The sequence below is a fragment of the Bos javanicus genome, chromosome 14 (assembly GCF_032452875.1).
Source record: "Bos javanicus breed banteng chromosome 14, ARS-OSU_banteng_1.0, whole genome shotgun sequence".
In the NCBI taxonomy this organism is placed as follows: domain Eukaryota; kingdom Metazoa; phylum Chordata; class Mammalia; order Artiodactyla; family Bovidae; genus Bos; species Bos javanicus.
The window spans coordinates 64,243,023-64,262,242 of NC_083881.1; the positions used below are offsets into that span (position 1 = coordinate 64,243,023).

The 19,220-nt window shown below is 44.2% G+C and overlaps 1 protein-coding gene across 2 annotated transcripts in view; it reads right to left on the reverse strand.

Moving 5' to 3' along the window:
• Positions 1-783: 783 nt before the first annotated feature.
• The window catches only part of SPAG1 (sperm associated antigen 1), a 90,896-nt gene continuing 72,459 nt past the window's right edge, over positions 784-19,220 (reverse strand). For both annotated transcript variants that reach the window (XM_061438355.1, XM_061438356.1), the window contains 6 exons: positions 16,166-16,332; positions 12,514-12,646; positions 9,671-9,797; positions 3,390-3,554; positions 1,942-2,313; positions 784-1,837 (listed from right to left, as the gene is read on the reverse strand). In XM_061438355.1, coding sequence (XP_061294339.1) covers positions 1,706-1,837; positions 1,942-2,313; positions 3,390-3,554; positions 9,671-9,797; positions 12,514-12,646; positions 16,166-16,332 — 1,096 coding nt within the window. In that variant the 3' untranslated portion in view covers positions 784-1,705. The remainder of the gene's footprint in view (positions 1,838-1,941; positions 2,314-3,389; positions 3,555-9,670; positions 9,798-12,513; positions 12,647-16,165; positions 16,333-19,220) is intronic.

Consider the following 19,220-nt stretch of genomic DNA (forward strand, 5'->3'; position numbering starts at 1 on the left):
GGTGTGACCCCAACAGCTGGGACGGCCCACTGCTTCCCACGCCTCCATGGGGGAGGCTGTCCCCTGCAGCCAGTACTCGGTATGTACCTGTTTCCTTTTTATCTTTCTACTATACAGTTACTAACACACTCCCTCATTTGCTTATACAAAAAAACTATCATTCAAAAGGAGAAAACTATTTTTTTTTTTTTTTGCTTGAAGACTAGAGTTAAATACCCATCACAGTAGATTTTCATTTATGAACTTAGGAAAGAATAGTTTAAAAGAAAAATTGGGGGGGGGGGTGGCGCTTCCCTGGTGGCTCAGTGGTAAAGAATCTGCCCACCCAATGCACGAGACGTGGATTGGATCCCTGGTCTGGGAAGATCCCATGTGCCAAGGAGCAACCAAGCCCATGCGCCACAAGTACTGAGCCGATTTTCTAGAGCCTGGGAGCCACAGCTACTGAAGCCCACATGCCCTACAGCCCCTGCTCCACAACAAGAGAAGCCCCCACAAGCTGAAGCCTGTGCACCTCAACTAGAGAAAAGCCCGCACAGCAATGAAGACCCAGCACAGCCGTAAATAAATAAATAAATATTTTAAGGAAAAATGGCAGTCTGAAACCATTTCCCCACAACACTTTAAATATTCTTTAATTATTAAATATTAGATAAAATAATAATGGGTATGGTAATAATGAATGTAATAGTCTTCTTTCATCTGCTCTTCTGAAGAACAAGAAAATGCTCCAGAAAAGAGAGAACTGACCAAAGACTACAGGAATAAATGACAGCACACTGATAGAGACCTGAATGTTTTATTGTAAGAAATACCTTTACTTTGACCCAAGTAACAAGTGAGCTCTCAATATAAAGAGTTCTTCATTTTCCCTTTTGCACTAAGGGAATAAATATGATCATGCTTAAAGGAGGAGGAGACAAAGGATGGAGAAGTAATTTAAAATGTTTGGGGGAAATGTGCGAGTGACAATTCAAATAGAAACGCAGGCTTGGTTGATTTTATACAGTGCTGGTTCTGTTATTGCTTATATCAACAACACATAAGGGAAACCAGCCTTTAAAAATCTAGTAATAGAATTTTTGGCAATTTCTGCTCTTAATTAGTAGGCAATACTTCCATATCAGAAAAAAATAGGTTCCTCTTATAGCTCTAAATAACCACAGTTTATTTAATAATCATTTCATATTATAGACTTAAATGTTGTGTTTCATCTTAGAGGCCTGTCATCCACAAGTAATATAAAATGGGATTTATATATATCTTAGCAGAAAATAAAGGTGATGTAATGATCACTGTTAATGATTTTCACTTTTAAAAATGAACTATAAAGAAATGACATTTCTATCAAACTTAAGAGGACTGCTTCATAGCCCAAAGAAGTAGAATTTAACTCAAAATTTTAACAAGTCATTAAGAGAAAATGTATAATATAAATTAAAATGCATCTTAACAAGTTCCAAATATACTTATTATTAAATATAAAGATGTTAGTTCTGGTACATAAGAAAATATTTACAACTAATAAAAAGCAGATTGTAGAATATATGTGTTCTGTGTATAAAAATAAGTAAAATATTTTATAGTCCAGACCAAGGGATCTTTTCTAAGCCAGGTTTTATCCATGCAGCTCTATTACAATACCATCTCACTGGCATTACCGGAACACATACATACATGGAAGAAATCTAACCGTTATCTTGATTTAAAGATCATAGTCCCTTTTGAGGGCCTGTACATCTTCTAAAGTAAAATGTTTGTTTGGTGCATCTGAGAGGTCATCAAAGAGCTGCTTAATCTGCTCCTTTTGGCCTTTGCTAATTAGTGTCAACATCATCTGCAATAAGGGAAAAAATTATATCAGCTTATAAATGAACATTTTAAAGTTATAAGAACCCTAAAAGAATCTATCTCCACGAATGAGATATTTTTGCCACTTACCTTAAACCTTTCTGCTTTGCTCAGATATAAAAGATGCTGATACACCAAGGAGGGATCTTTATCAATAAGATGACTTTTCAGAGACTGGAGGAGGAGGAGGAATGTGTCCCCTTCAAGTTTGTTACTTAACAACACTGGCAAATCTTTCGGCTCAGTGATGGCTAGCAGGTGTGCGCAGGCTCCTTGATCTTTTCTCGTGCTGATGGCGTTTATAACCTGACCAAATTCGTAGGCATTGTTAGGCTTGGAGATCAGCGGTTTCTCATAGAGCTCTTGTGGCCCGTTGCTGGTGTTCCCCTTCTCAGAAGCAAGGCCATCCATGGGCACCTCCTTCGAGGTCCTCTCAGGCTCTTCCTGATGGCCTTCACTCACCTGCAGGAGGAGAATTACACCGTGACCCAGACAGCAGTGCCTGCACACACCCCCAGGTTACTTTCATTAAAACAGGAAGGAACTGAAAAACACCATGGGCTGTATTTTAGTCAAGTTCTAAGTGAAAAACATATAACTTGCAATAAATCATAAAATCTCCTTATTTTTTAGGAAGAGAAGTTTTAAAGTCTAAGCATCCATTCATAAAAGTATCCTTTTTTTAAGGTTTAAAATTTTTTTTGACATTGAGAATATGACCATGAAATTTTTATAATTTTCCATGAGTAAAAGCTGCTGTGTAAAAGAAGACCTATAACAACTTTATATCTCTTCTTCATGACAGATTTTATATTTACTTATTTCCTTATATTTGATAGGGACGTGAACTTACATTTTTCAGTTCTCTTAAAAACAGTTTTTTTCTTCCCTCCTTAGTGGGGAAAAAACTCCCTTGCTTCTTTCAGGTATTAGCCTCCTACTCTTAGTGGAAATGTAAGATGATAGACAGGTTGATATGAGCATTCATGAATACATAGGGATCCACGAGCTGACATTCTTCACTAAAGGCTACAACACAAGGCACTGGGTTATCTGAAATCACAAAGGCAGGTTTGGTTCTAGGGTGGTCCAGGACCCCTGATGAGGCTGATCTTGTTTACAAATACTAAAAAGGTCTGAACTGATCAGGAACCTCTCTGGGTGTGGTGTGCAGGACGCTGAAACTGAATCAGTCCTCTAGGGTTCTTCAGGTCAATCAGGAAGCAAAGCTCAGTGGTCACAGGCTCACAGGGCAACCTGGATGGAAGCAATAAAACCACAGGCCAGGTGGCATGGAGGGAGGGGAGCACAGAAAGAAAGAATGCAGACACCCAACAGGTTCTTAAATCCAAGGTGGAAATGCAATGGCCATTTACCACAACAAAAGAAAAATTTTGTCATTATAATCTGTTAAAATGTCTTCATTGATTACCAGGATAAAAACACAGAATTTTAAAAATTCATAGGAATATGACCTCAGAATCCCATGAGTATAGGATCTCCAAAGAGTACTTTCAGAGATAATCAAATACACGTACCTCCTGAATCTCAATTTTCCTTCTCTCCTTTTCTTTGTTGAATGATGCTGTATTATCCTTAATATTAAGGATTCTGGTTACCTCTTCCAGTTCCATTTTTGCCTCAACAATACTTGGGTCTAGCAGGAGAACTTTATTGAGATCGTTTAAACTTTTCTGATAATTCTGAAAGCAGGAGGGCAGAGAAAATAATTCTCATAAATAAAAGGAGAAGGGGCACAGATGAGCCTGAAAGGGAGACTGGTGAGATAAGTACACAGAGCATGCACAGTAGGTTCCCATTAGTACCACAGTAATAAAGTCAGGCCTATGAGCTAAGTCTTGGGCTACGATACTATAATCCGTAACACAACAGGGGCTTCCCAGATGGCTCAGTGATAAAGAAGTCACCTGCCAATTCACGAGACTCAAGTTTGATCCCTGGGTCGGCAAGATGCCCTGGAGGAGGGCATGGCAACCCACTCCAGTCTTCTTGCCTGGAGAATCCCATGGACAGAGGAGCCTGGTGGGCTACAGTCCACAGGGTCGCAAAGAGTCGGACATGACTGAGCAACTGAGCACACACACACGTAACACCGAAGAGTGAGCACAGAATCTGGAGTCAGAAGTTAAATTCTGTATCACCATAGCTTTCACTGTCCCTGACACACAGGCATTGTCTGCTAAATGAATGAATCAAAGAAGCAACAGCCTCGTATCAGTACCTACTAGCAGCAAAAACTTGAGCTAGACCCCACATCACCTTTCTGAGCTTCAGTTTTCTCATCTTTAAAATAGGAATAACAAGAGATTCTTCATTCTAGTTTTCACAGGGCTGTGCCAAGTAATAAATGAATTAATAAAACGTGAGTGGCTTACACCTACAAAGAGCTGGACAAACCTTAGTTGTTACCATAATATCCTATTCCATAACACCCTTGGAGCTGTAAACTGTCCAGACAGGCTAGAGTCAATATTTATTCTCCCATAAAGAGTCAGGCAATACCTTGGAGAGGTGGAAGGAAATGAAAAGTGTTGTGTTTAACCAAACACTGCACAGAATATGGTGACAGAGGACACCACAAAATCAGCCCGCTGGTGAGAGGCCATATTCCAGAACTATAGACCAGACTCATGTTCTGATTAAGCCAAAAGTAATTCTGTGAGGAGGCGAAGAATCCCAAGTATTCGTGACATATAATAATAGCATGCACTGGACACGAAGCACAGGTAAAATGAGTTAGTGGTTATGTGACATTCCTGGGGGACTAGCTGTAAGGACACAGCCCTTCCCACTCCACCCAGCAATAGACCAGAGCAAGAGCGATGTGCTTAAAGGGATAGCCTTAAACTGCTCTAACTTATTGTTTAAAAAAGGTGAATTATTTACGAACTGTATAGTACATCGGGCTTCCCTGGTGGCTCAGAGGGTAAAGCGTCTGCCTGCAATGCAAGAGACCTGGGTTCGATCCCTGGGTCAGGAAGATCCCCTGGAGAAGGAAATGGCAACCCACTCCAGTACTCTTGCCTGGAAAATCCCATGGACAGAGAAGCCTGGTAGACAACAGTCCATGGGATCGCAAAGAGTCGGACACGACTGAGTGACTTCACTTATATAGTATATTGGTACTATTGACAACCAATCTGCACACAGCAGTGTGTCACCAGAGCACAGTCAGAACCTGCTGCAAGAAAACAAGTGGCCCTGGGTCTCCATCCCGGGTGTTCAGCAGGGAGGGAACCATGTGGAAAAGCACGGGGGTGGGCGGCGGGGCAGGCGGAAGGGGGACTAGTCTTCCTTCTCCGCGTTTTAGTCCCACAACCGCCGGATAAATACTAACTTTTACTGTCCCCATTTAAAGACGAGGAAACCGAGGCACAGAAAGATGATCTTTGAGATGATCAAGGCAGCAATGAGCAGAAGGCGTGTGTGAGGACAGTTGTGGAGCTCAAGGGAGAGGCCTGAATATGGAGTCTTGGAAATGGAGGGTCACCACCGAGGCGTGGATGTGACTCTTTTTCCATCAGTTCAAGGAAAGCTTGTGCCTAAAGAACCAATCTGTTTGGTTAGAAGAAAACCTAAGAAAGCAAGAAATACACTTTGATAAATGATAAACAGAGGCAGGCAGTGTGAAGAGAGGGCCCGAGAGCAGGAAGAGCCGGACGGCCATGGGGTGGGGGGTACAGAGGAGGCCGCCGGGTCAACACAGTGTCAGACCAGACGGGTCACCGGTGCTCCGTGTGCTGTGGGCTGGGACACGGTGGCGGAGCAGACAGCGGGGCCTGGGCCCTCATGGAAGCTCATGTCTTATGAGGGAAAACAATAATAAGACGAGGGAATAGACGAATAAATAAAGTAAGCGTGCGGGCACCATCATTTACGCAAGTAAGAAAAGCAAGGGTTGAGATAGATACTAACAAGGGGCAGGAGTCTCCTTTGACACTGCCTGTCAGAGCAAAGGAGACTGGAAGGGAAGCAAGCCCTTGGAGGGAAGGGCAGAGCTCACACACAGAGGAAAGTGGCTCCAGCAAAAAAGGAGGACAGGAAGAGACGCTAATGACCTTGCTGCTGCTGCTGCTAAGTCGCTTCAGTCGTGTCCAACTCTGTGCGACCCCAGAGACGGCAGCCCACCAGGCTCCCCCGCCCCTGGGATTCTCAAGGCAAGAACACTGGAGTGGGTTGCCATTGCCTTCTCCAATGCATGAAAGTGAAAAGTGAAAGGGAAGTCGCTCAGTCATGTCAGACCTTAGTAGGCCTTAAAAAAAAAAGATAAATCACATATGTTTGTGACAATATTTACTATTAATAAATGTGCTTAAACTACAATAACAACAATTACTTTAGATAATGTTACTGTTTTTGATACTTTGGGCCTGCTGGCGTCCCTGGATGGCTGTCAATTTCCAAGGGCAGGCTACATGTCTCACCACCTCTATGCTCCCACAGCCCAGCACACGCGTGGCACTTGAGAGAGTAAACAAACTGTAACTAAACCCAAGATGCTCAGTTATCTTTTCCTATGAAGAACAGCTGAACAGTAAGAAAAACCCTGGACTTCCCTGGTGGCCCAGTGGTTAAGAATCCGCCTGCCAATGCAAGGGACATGGGTTTGATCCCTGGTCCGGGAAGATCCCACGTGTCATGAGGCGACTGAGCCCATTTTCCAATTACCAGGCCCACGTGCCCTAAAGCCTGTGCTCTGCAACAAGAGAAGCCACAGGAGTGAGAAGCCAACGCACCACAATTAGAGAGGAGCCCCCGCTTTCTGCAACTAGAGAAAACCAGCATACAGCAATGAAGACCCAGTGCAGCCAAAAATAAAACTATATAGGAAAAAAAAGAAGGAAAACTCTGTAGTTTTCAAACCTGGCACACAAGGAAAAAAAAATTTAAGCCAGCTAGAAAACAAATAAAATATCTGAGAAAGCAGAGTTTAGCTCAGAAGCACAGGCAAGGCCCTGCTCCCTGTGGGCTCGTGGGCCACCTCCTTAGCAGTCATACAGAGGAAGCCAGTCCAAGTGTGAGTTCTGATGCATTTTATAAGCAGCCTTTGAAGATACTCAAATTAAATTCACTTGGCACATAACTCAAACCACAGGGGATATAGATAAAACTATGAGAGATCAAACCAGAAAAACAAGCTGCCAGTCTCATACTCTACCGGGGTAGGATTACTAAAAGTTGGGATTCTCTTTCTGCATCGTAATGCAATTTCCAGAATTCATTCCAAGGAAGTACAAAATTCCAGTCTTTCAAACAGTGAGGCAGCCAGTATGGGATAAACCTGTTCTAAGAGTTTGGAATCTTGATATAGAAGTTCATGAGTCACACAGATCATGACTGCCTCATGGACCCAATCCATTAAGTTCAAAAACAATTGAGTAAACTTTCAAAAAGCCTCTTTTAACGCATGGTGCCACACACCCCCTAGGAAATCTTTACGCGAAGTTTACAAATGAGTATGTTGTTAACAAAAAAAGAGGAGTTGGGGGGCGCATGGTGGTGGTGGTCAGGTGGCCTGGGCACTGGGAATCCAGGGCCGCTGCGGAGCTGCTGGGCCGGCGAATGGGGCAGTCACATCCCGGAGGGTAACACGGCCCACTTTCATCAGGGTGGAAGCTCCTACACTTGGGACACTTCTGGACCTTGCCCTTTGCACCTCTTCAATTGGCTGTTCATCTGTATCCTTTATAACAAAAGGAAGGGCCGGGGAGGGGAGGGAGGGCAGCAGCATGGCTGAGGGGTCGTGACGGGTCATCCTGCTTCAGTACCGGGGTCACTCCACTGCAATCTGAGGGGATCTAGGCTCTAGAAAAGCCTGAATGCTCAGAGCACACAAGCACACATCCTTATCTGATACAGGACACAAAAAACATGACCACCCTCTTTCAACAAAACCTAGCTTTTATGGAGTTAAAAGAATTCTCTCAAACTCAGTAAGGTCAACACTCTGCCCTCAAACCTCTCCCTCCTGCTGTACACCCTCCCTCATCACACTGCACCGCACACATCACATCACAGCCACCCGAGACAGAATGCGGGACACGGCCCCAGTATTTATCCGAAGGAAGCAGAAACTCTAATTCAAAAAGACATTGCCATGCTCACTGCAGCATTATTCACAACAGCACCCTAAGTGTCCATCGATGAACGAATGGATAAAGAAAATGTGGTATATCTACACAATGGAATACTATTCAGCCATTAAAAAGGGAAGTCTTACCATTTGTGACAACATGATGGACTTTGAAGGCATCATGCTAAGTAAAAATGGTCATATAGAGAAAGACAATTATCATATGATCTCTTATATGTGGAATCCAAAAAAAGAAAAAAATGAAAAAATGAAGTCGCTCAGTTGTGTCCAACTCTTTGCGACCCCATGGGCTTGTAGCCTGCAGGCTTCTCCGTTCATGGGATTTTCCAGGCAAGAGTACTGGAGTGGGTTGCCATTTCCTTCTCCAGGGGATCTTCCTGACCCAGGTATCGAACCCAGGTCTCAGGGACCAAACCCTGGTCTTCCACCTTGCAGACAGACGCTTTACCCTCTGAGCCAGTCCCCAGACCTGGCTAAAAAAAAAAAAAAAGTAAACCCAACACTGAGAAACAACCTGAACTCACAGAAACAGAGAACAAAACTAGCGGTTGCCAGAGGAAAGGTGGGGGTTGGGGAGTAGAGGATGGGCAGAATGGTCAAAGATGTTCAGAAGGTATGAAATTTCAGTTACGAAATAAGCCATGGAGATGTAATGTACAGCATGATGACAAGAGGCAATGATAGCCTACTGTACATTTGAGAGTCTCCGAGAGAATAAATCTTGAAAGTTCTCATCACAAGAAAAAAATGTGTTAACTGTATAGTGAACTTGGAGAAGGAAATGGCAGCCCGCTCCAGCATTCTTGCCTGGAGAATCCCATGGACGGAGGAGCCTGGTGGGCTGCCGTCTATGGGGTCACACAGAGTCGGACACGACTGAAGCGACTTAGCAGCAGCAGCAGCTGTATGGTGAACTAAACATACTGTGATCATCTGATCATTTCACAATACATACAAAGATCAAATCACTATGCTGTACATCTGATACTAATATAAAATGTCAATTATATCTCGATTAAAAAATAAATTTAAAGAAGAAAGAAAAGTCAATGACCTGTACAATGTGTGAACTTCATTGTATTAAACTTTAATCAGATTCTTTAAAAATACCATTGCAGGAAATGCTATTTCCCAGGATGTTCTGAGTTTTCCTTGTGTTGTTATTTTCTACAAATGAGAATGTTCACTTCAGTTTTCCACACAGAAGCAGCAGCGTCAAGAAAAGTGTAATTATATAAACTGTCTTTGAAAATAACGGTGTGGTTTTCTTGGAGAAGAATGCGGTCCTATGGCCTCCTAGGGACCACTTGCCAGTTTAAGGCTCAAATCACATGAACCTCCCGGCCTCTGTTCCATTCCTTCCTCCCCGCCCCGCCACAGACAACCCCAGCCCTCTGCCCGAGGAATCCAGCAGCACTGCCGGGGGCCTTCAGTAACTCAGCAAACATTCCTGTCCCTTAAAGTGCACCTATTCTAACTAACGACACTCCTTAGAAAACCAGGAAATAAATCCTCATTCTTGAGCTGGAAGGAATCTTAGAAATCTGCGGCATCTTCCTAGATTTCAGGATTGGTGAGTACGGAACCAGGCTTAAACCCCAGGATACTGCCACACCCATTCCTCAAGCCTGTAATTTATGTTCATCGAAAGCATGTGATTTGTTCAGAGATGACCCTGACATATGAAAACGAAGGTTTCCTCACCTTGAGCCCTTTGTGAGCAAGGGCTCGTCTATAGCAAGCTTTCACATTCCCGTGATCCATCTGAAGGGCCTGGTCACAGTCCTGCTTTGCCTCTTCAAATTGGCCCAGCTTCAAGTAACAGAGGGCTCTGGTGTAATGAAATGGAACTCAGCATTATCAAAGGTAAAAACAACATATCCATAAACTGGGGCAGCTAATAGAAATCAGAAAATAACTAAATAAGTCTGTTTCTATACCACAGCTGCTGCAATTGAAACCTAACATTTTTTTCTCCAGCGATGCCATTTTCTGGCAATACTTGGAATTAGGGACCCTGGGGATACCACTGCAATCAAAACAGTCCAGGCCCTCAAGGAGGCTGCAGTCTAGGGGAAGAGACAGTCTATCAAAAGAAGCAAATGCAATGAAATCTGTAAAGGATGCTCTGGGAACACAGAGCTGAGAATCTCTTCAGACGTGGTGAAGCTGAAGTGAAAAGATAGTCAGGGAAGACTTCCCAGAAGAAGGGACATTCAAGTTGAAGCCCAGAGTACGTGCGCAGCGAGTATTATCCAATGGGAAGGCGCCGGGCTGAGACTTAAGATGGAGGGAGGGCGCACAGCCCCGCAGAGTTCAACAGTGACAGAGAACGTGGCGCTCCTGGCGCTACCTATGGCAGGATGTAGGGGAGGTTTGGGGAAGCGGAGGCCAGACAGGAAGGGCCTGGCAGGAGGCTGAGCTTTATCCAGCACTTAATGGAGTCTGGTGATGGGTTTTTAAGGTTTTCCCAGGTGGTGCTAGTGGTAAAGAACCCACCTGCCAATGCAGGAGACGTGAGAGACACAGGTTCGATCCCTGGGTCAGGAAGATCCCCTGCAGGAGAGCATGGCCACCCACTCCAGTATTCTTGCCCGGAGAATCCCATGGACAGAGGAGCCTGGCGGGCTACTGTCCATGGAGTCTGAAGCGACTTGGTACGCACGATGGGTTTTTAAACAGAGGTGGACCCATTCACTGTGTTTGGGGAAGGTCTCACTCTAGCTGCCAAGTGGAGAATCGGAGGGGACGAGGCTGGGCCGGGGACACCGGGAGGGTGCGGCAGACGGTGAGGGGGAGTTGGTGACAGCCAGAGCAGGACTGATGGGAGGGGGGATGGAAAGGAGTTTAGAAGTCCTAGAAGAGTTTAGAAGTCAGGACACCTGCGCTGCATGGACTGACGAGGGAGGCGTGGGTCAGGGGTGAGAACCCATCATGAGCACAGAAGGCAGGGCGGCGGCGCTCAGGTCCAGGGCTCAGAGACAGAGATCAGTCAGTTCAGTCGCTCAGTCGTGTCCGACTCTTTGTGACCCTGTGGACTGCAGCTCGCCAGGCCTCCCTGTCCATCACCAACTCCCAGAGCTTGCTCAAACTCATGTCCACAGAGATGTGGAGCTCAGAACTGGAAGGTGGTAAATGGAGCTGGGGAGAATATGAAATGGGCCAGAGGATATTCAAGCGAAAAAGAGATCTACACCTTTAGAAACCCAAGAACAGCAGGGAAAGAAAAGGCTTAAAAAAAAGAAAAGAAAACCTTAGAGAGGGAGCAGAGGAGTGCCAGGCATGCGAGCAGGAGAGGGGAGGCAGTCTCTGGGGAAAATTAAGAGGCCACTGACGCCCAAGACCACAAAGGCCGAACAGGAGATGGGCAGAAAAATACCTGCTGGTTTAGAACGAGAACTTTTCACAAAAGAAGGTCGCCAAAAAGAGGAAAACATGGCCAAAACAAAACAGTGACAAGTTTAAAACATTTTCTGAAACAGCTACAAAACCCCACGCCGAGTCACTATTCTTTAGAAACCATACCTTACTCGTCCTTGTCACTGAAGACTCTCTACTACCTAAAAAATCCCCAATCACTGTATTCCAGGTAACTACCTTTTTCACCATAACGTGAGCAGCGTTCTGGAACACTCGGCTCATCCCGACTACACTCGAGAAGACACGGACCCTGCCCTCAGTACTTCAAGAGGAAAGGGGCACTGGAGACACTAGCATGCAAGACAGCTGATTCCCGGTCCCACTCTGGAGGTTGAGGCCTCACACCAGAGAGGGAGGGGGGCAGGGAGGCCTCACACCAGGGAGGGAGGGGCAGGGAGGCCTCACACCAGAGAGGGAGGGGGGCAGGGAGGCCTCTCACCAGGGAGGGAGGGGCAGGGAGGCCTCACTCCAGGGAGGGAGGGGGGCCGGGAGGCCTCACACCAGGGAGGGAGGGGGGCCGGGAGGCCTCACACCAGGGAGGGAGCGGGGCAGGGAGGTCTCACACCAGGGAGGGAGGGGGGCAGGGAGGCCTCACACCAGGGAGGGAGGGGGGCAGGGAGGCCTCACACCAGGGAGGGAGGGGCAGGGAGGCCTCACACCAGGGAGGGAGGGGGGCAGGGAGGCCTCACACCAGGGAGGGGGGCAGGGAGGCCTCACACCAGGGAGGGAGGGGCAGGGAGGCCTCACACCAGGGAGGGAGGGGCAGGGAGGCCTCACACCAGGGAGGGAGGGGGGCAGGGAGGCCTCACACCAGGGAGGGGGGGGGCAGGGAGGCCTCACACCAGGGAGAGAGGGGCAGCACCAGCCAAGCCAGCCATGGCTGAGCAGGAACCCTAACACAGCCCGTGTCAGCCCTCCCAGCAACAAGATACCAAGACACCTCAGGCTTTCAATCTCTCCTATGGCCTTACTTCTTAAAAAAAAAAAAAAAAAAACTCACTTAGAACAATTTACTATATATACCAAATTCTCAGAGTCATGGGAAAAAATTTTGGCAATTAATCAGTCTATAAGTTTTTCATCAAAAATACCAACATAAGAAATACAGCAAGTGGCAGAGAACTTGCCTGTTTGTATAAATGGCACATTCCTTGTTGTTAATCTTCAAGCATTCACTGTATTTACTAAGGGCATCTTTATAGTTTTTGTCTTTTACACATTGATTTCCTTCTTCTTTAAGGGTTTTAAATACGTTTTCATCTATGGAACACACACAAAAAGTGGAATTATTCATACAAGCACCTCTACAAAACTTTAAGTATACTGTAAACTAAGTGACCACAAACCATACAGAGCTAAAGTCTAAATGGAACAAAATGTTGTATATGAATTAAAAAGATAAATTGGCTACAAGTAAAAGTTTGATTACACAATGACGACACAGTTTTTTCAAATTAGAAAATAAAATACAAGCGATTGTATCATTTTATCCATATTGGTATGCCTTCTCTCTGCTGGAGACGGTAACTATGTCGTGAAAAATGAATGAACAAACCCATTAAAGCCTTAATTAGACTTCTTCCAACAGTCCAAGTTTCCTTGGAAAAACCACACCTCCTCCCCTCTCTGCTCCTGTGGTTTCAGCAAAGCAAACCTCACCCCAGCCCTACCTTTTGGGGTAATCTGTGCTTTACTATGGAGAAGGAAATGGCAACCCACTCCAGTGTTCTTGCCTGGAGAATCCCAGGGACGGGGGAGCCTGATGGGCTGCCGTCTATGGGGTCGCAGAGAGTCGGACACGACTGAAGCGACTTAGCAGCAGCAGCAGCAGCAGTGCTTTACTAACCAGCACATTATACTCCCTTGGCCACAGTCAGCTAATTGGTCAGGGAAGGACCTATGAGAGCCAATAAGTGACAATAAGATTTTTGTGGCAGCTTCTGCTAAGGTAATTCTTGCTTTTCCCTGTGGAACATGAGGATAAAAGGCTATTTTGTCATTGTGCAATACAAGGGGAGAATCTGTCTGAGAATGGGGTCAACAGAGCAAGAGAGATGCCAAGACAGAGAGCTCAAGAATAACCTCTGAGCCCTGAATCTAGCTGTTCGGGCAGCTATCCTACCTGTGGACTTTTCCACAAGGGGGGAGCCAATGAACAACCTTTTCTGCTTAAGACATTCATTGTTGGGTTTTCTGTTACTGGCAATCAGAGAGTCCTAACTATTACTGTTGCCTATTATCTTGCCGTGAGCATGACCCTCCACTCAGGATCCATTCCCTTCTTCCTAAGGGTACCACGATATTCACGCAGCTCTCACTCCTCTCCTACTCAGCCCACGTGTCCAGGGGAAACTGACCCCACCAATCAGAACTTGGGTCTAAGTCAATCAGGGCATTTTTTTCATCACTGAGGGAGTGGCTCAGGAAAGAGCATATGACTCATTAGAATAAATACCAAGACAGTTTAGCCTACAGAACAACAGGCTAAAAAAAGCTAGATCTTTAGGGCAATGTATTTCCTAATCCTTAAATTAATACCACCAAAAGCAGTGGTGTCTCTCTCTCTCTTTGGACACTGATCTGTGCAGTCATTAAGTCTAAAACTGTTACAGTTCTGTATTTCTGGCCATACCCTGAGCGCTGACAAATCATGCCTGATTTTGGAGCCTGCCCAGGCCCTTTCAGTTACTTTGAGCCAAAACTATCTCCTTACAGTTATAAGTCAACAGATTTTCTGTGACTTGCAACCAAGGTTGTCTACCATACATAAAATATTAAAATTTAAACTTTTAAATCTATGTATTAACTTTATAGAGTAGATATAAAATGAAAATCCATAACTTAAATTTTAAAATATATTTTTAAATTCTGTGCTCTAAAGATCCTGATAGATGCACTGAATTTATAGTATAAACTTGGAATATAAATGATAACCTTATTTGTCCCTCTGCACAAATGGCAAGAATATTAATTTTTCATCCCTTATTTCAAATCACAGAATATTTCTGCCTAATGTTTCATGTTTCAAAAAATCTCACACTATGCAGCCAAATGACACTCGCCATGAATCTTGGCGTCTATATAAGCTCTAAAACAGATTATTACAGAGGATTTTTTCCCTCTAATTTGCTGAAAATTTTTCCTCAAGCTTTTCTTCCCACACTGTTTTTAGGAATGTGGAATCCAGTCTCACTAATAAATATGAACAGAAAGAACTGATTATTCTTGTGCTCATGACTTGCTAGCACATATCTGCAGCATGGTTAGTTTTTGCATGTTATTAATAATGAAGAGCTACCCTTTACTGACCAAATACTTTGTGCCAGTCCCCACTGATTACAGACTCTAGAAACTAGAGATCTCCACAGCTTCCCCGGGACTGCTGCCCATTTAAAAGCCTTGGCAGATCTTCTTTCTAGGCAAAGAAAAGGGTGAGGGTCTAACACCAGCCTTCGGGACATGCCAGTTCAGGAACCTCAGGGGCTTTGCAAGACGAAGCCCAACAAAGACACACATGGGTCCCTAAGCAGGCAGTAGAAACGGAGCCTCAGCTGGCTTTCAGGCAGAAGGCCAGTGTGAAGTCACACTGACTACACACTCTACACAAAGTGCTGAGGTGGGCACTGTGGGGATGCACTTGTGGACCTGAACGACTATGATGTAAGGGAGAAGGAGGTCCCGCTAAGATACATGTTATAAGGCTTTACTCTTTCAAAAACATCAATTTCATTACACTAGCCTTGCCACCACATTCATGGTATGATGAGAACCACATGGCTACTTAATTCTTTTTCTTATTATTAATAATAATGCTGACTCAAACTTTATTAGGAGCTTCCCTGGTGGCTCAGTGGTAAAGAATTCACCTGCAATGAGGGAGATACAGTTTCAATGCTCAGATCAGGAAGATCCCCTGGAGGAAGAACTGGCAAGCCACTCCAGTATTCTTACCTGGGAAATCCCATGGACAGAGGAGCCGGAGCTATAGTCCATGGGGTTGCAAAGAGTCGGACACTACTGAGCGATTAAACAATAACAACCTTTATGAAGAGGTTCAGTCAGTTCAGTTCAGTCACTCAGTCGTGTCCAACTCTTTGTGACCCCATGGACTGCAGCACGCCAGGCCTCCCTGTCCATCACCAACTTCCAGAGCTGACTCAAACTCATGTCCATTGAGTTGGTGATGCCATCCAACCATCTCATCCTCCATTGTCCCCTTCTCCTCCCACCTTCAATCTTTCCCAGCATCAGGGTCTTTTCAAATGGGTCACTTCTTTGCATCAGGTGGCCAAAGTATTGGAGTTTCAGCTTCAACATCAGTCCTTCCAATGAACATTCAGGACTGATTTCCTTTAGGATGGACTGGTTGGATCTCCTTGCAGTCCAAGGGACTCTCAAGAGTCTTCTCTAACACCACAGTTCAAAAACATCAGTTCTTCAGTGCTCAGCTTTCTTTACAGTCCAACTCTATGAAGAGGTTACTGTACGCTTACACAGGCAGCACGTTGTACTGAGAATACCATATGCATATCTCCACTTATTCCTGAGCATAACTCCGCGAGACAGTTACTCACATCTCCCCCTTTCACATACATGAAGACACTGGAGGTGGGCAGCAACTCCTTAAGACTCTGCAGTTAGACAGAGGGAGAGCAGGGTCTTGAACTTAAACCCAGGTCTGACGCCTGATATCACGCACTTACCCTCCCGCTCTACTGAGAAAATAACATGCACAGCTGACAATAACCCTCAGAAGAAATGAGTGCAGGCTTCCCCTACCTGGCATGCCCGGCTGGGAATGGCAACAGGAATCTCCCACTTGGTCTGGGGGCGTCTCTGCTGCAGGCCGCCAAGCCCGCACTTGTGTGGAGGTGGGCACAGCAGGAATGGGCGGCAGCTTCTCCCGCCAGTTTGGGCCATCCAGAGCGATCAAAATCTTTGTTATCCTAAAAATAAAATCAGTTTTCTCTGTCGATCATGCAGTTTGCTTTTTTATATTACTGAAGGGTACATCAAGGTAAAACTTACAAATGCTACACAGCTCACGGGGTCACAGAGAGTTGGACACGACTTGGCGACTGAACAACAACATGCATTTGTATACTTCCCTGTAGAAAACACAGCAACTTGAGCTATATGCTGTCCACATAAACTGTCTTTGAAAGGACTTTTAAAAGTTGCTCCAAACTATATAACTTTAGATCTTTTTTGTATCAAAAGAAAAAATGAAGACACTTCTAATTGGTTTAAGAAATTTTTAAATGTATATGCAATAAAATTTTAATTTTTTAAAAAAGTAAAGTATAAAACTAAAATTTAGGAAGCCTAGAAGAAATGTGCCCCACATAACATTTCATATAATTGCTAAAGTGATTATCACTCTTGAGACTTAACAGAAGTACTTTAGAATGGCTATGCCCAAACTGTATACTAAAAATAGGCACACAGGACTGGCTGCTGAAACTGATGAGGGCGTGTACGTGTGTGCTTAGTTGCTCAGTCATGTCTGACTCTTTGCAACGCCACGGACTGTAGCCCACCAGGCTCCTCTGTCCATGAGATTTCCCAGGCAAGAGTGGGTTGCCATTCCCCTCTCCAGGGGATCTTCCCAACCCAGGAATCGAACCTGTGTCTCCTGCACTGGCAGGATTCTTTACCACGCAGCCACCTGGGAAGCCCAAAACTGATGAGGAGTGGCTGTCAAATGAAATAGTGCTTCTTCTTGAAACATTAACGTACGGTTGATACTCTTACCTACATTGTTTCATCTCTAAAACGATCCACTCATTGTGTTTTTCATATGCATAAAGATGAAAGAATTTGATAATGGAGTCTACTACAAGGACCCTTGTATTAATGACATTTGCTAATGGCTATAAATAATATTCAGATTACCACCCCTGATTATCACTTTTGCATCATTTTAAACACACAAAGTATCATACTTAGATTTTAAGACAAAACTAAATTATGTCTGGGATAAATCTGGTTTTAAAAAAAAGGTGCTCCCCAAGACTGAGAAAGTCACTGGTAATTAGTAGAATGCATTCAAATTAGTTAACTCAGTAGTACTTTTTATGTGAAAAAATTATATTTATATACAGCCAAATATAATACATACATTCTCCCTACAGTTTCATAAACTTAAATTTCAACAGTGATCTTTGGTTATGATAGCCACATTTCATATTTTAGTGCAAAAATATTTTTTTGAAAAATAATGCATAACCACCCACCACAGCAGAAGAAAAGGACGCTTTAGAAAAAAGAATTTTCAAGCAAAACTTGTATTACCAGCAGAAAGGAAGGAAGAAGCAGCTTAAAAGAGATGATGTGTTGCCAGGGAGTAAATAAGTATATGCAGGGAAATGTAACATATGAGATTCCTGGAGAGGAAAAGAGGAATATGGTTAATGGAAGAAACAAAATAAGCATATATGTTTAAATTTTTTTTTCCAAAAAAAAAAAGCTGCTTAGATGGAAAAGCAAGCATAAATACAGGGTTCATGAAAAGGAATAGTGAAATTTTTTAATGACTATTTTACAGAAAATATATATGCCAAAACCAGACAAAGCCTCCTCACCTTCTCATAAAATGATACATAAGCAATTACCATTCCATTAAAAAAATGAATGAGTCTTAAAAGTCAATCTGTGTAAAAGCACCTTCTTGAGTACAACTAAAAATTACAATACAATTCTCAAAAAACTAAACAGAATTACCGTATGATCCACCAATTCCATGCCTGGGAATACCCCAAAAGGAACTGAAAACAGGTATGCAAACAAAACCTTGCACATGATGTTCACAGCAGTGCTATTCACAATAGCCAAATGGTGGGAACAGCCGAAATGTCCTTCAACAGATGGATGGGTGCGACACATCCACACAGTGGAATATTGCTCAGTCATAAAAAGAAATGACATCATCACACATGCCACACCATGGACCAACCTTGAAAACATAAGCTATGTGAGTCAGGCACAAAAGCTACACACTGCATGTTTCTATTTATATGAACTCTCCAGAATAAGTAAATCCACAGAGACAGAAAGCAAATCAGGGGCTTAATGGGGGTTTCCCTTTGCGGGGGAAGGGAATGAAGTATTTTGGAACTATTAGAGGTGGTGGCTGTCCAATACTGTGAGTGTACTAAAGGCCACTAAATTGTACACCTAAAAATAGTAAATTCAGTTGTTATGTGAATTGTACTTCAATTTTTTTTTAAGTGTAAAAAATGTAGAAGGTTCAGAAATATGAATGATCCCAGTCTCTTGGACGTAAATTTCTCCCTTCAGACCCATTCAGTCTATCACTATGAACCAGAGTTCCTAAAACACCTCTTCACAGGCCCCTTGTCTCTGGCAGACACTTCAGGTGTCTGCCCACTTTTTTTCACAAGAACTTCTAACCCGGGGAGAAGATCCTACTTTCCCAACCATCTCAGAGACTCCCAGGCAGAGGATGGGCGAATTAACAGCAGAAACCCACAGCACAGGGTCTGCTGGAGAATGCATTCACTCCACACAATTTTACTGAGGATGCCTGCTGTACAAGGTACCGCAACAGCACAGCTGGATAAAACACAACCCTGACTTCCCAGAACTCTTAGTGGAATGAATCTAAAAGAACTTTATGAAAAGAGATAATATGGAAAGAAGGCACAGCTTGGAGGGAGAGGAGCCTGAGGGGCACGTGTGCTGGGGGAGATGGGTGGATCATGGGACGTTCTCTCCTAAAGGTAAGAAGGGACTTAGCCGGACAAAAGCAGGGAAGAAGAGCCTTCAGGAGCCCATGTGGAGGCAGCAAGTGATGTGCAACCAGGCGGCTGTG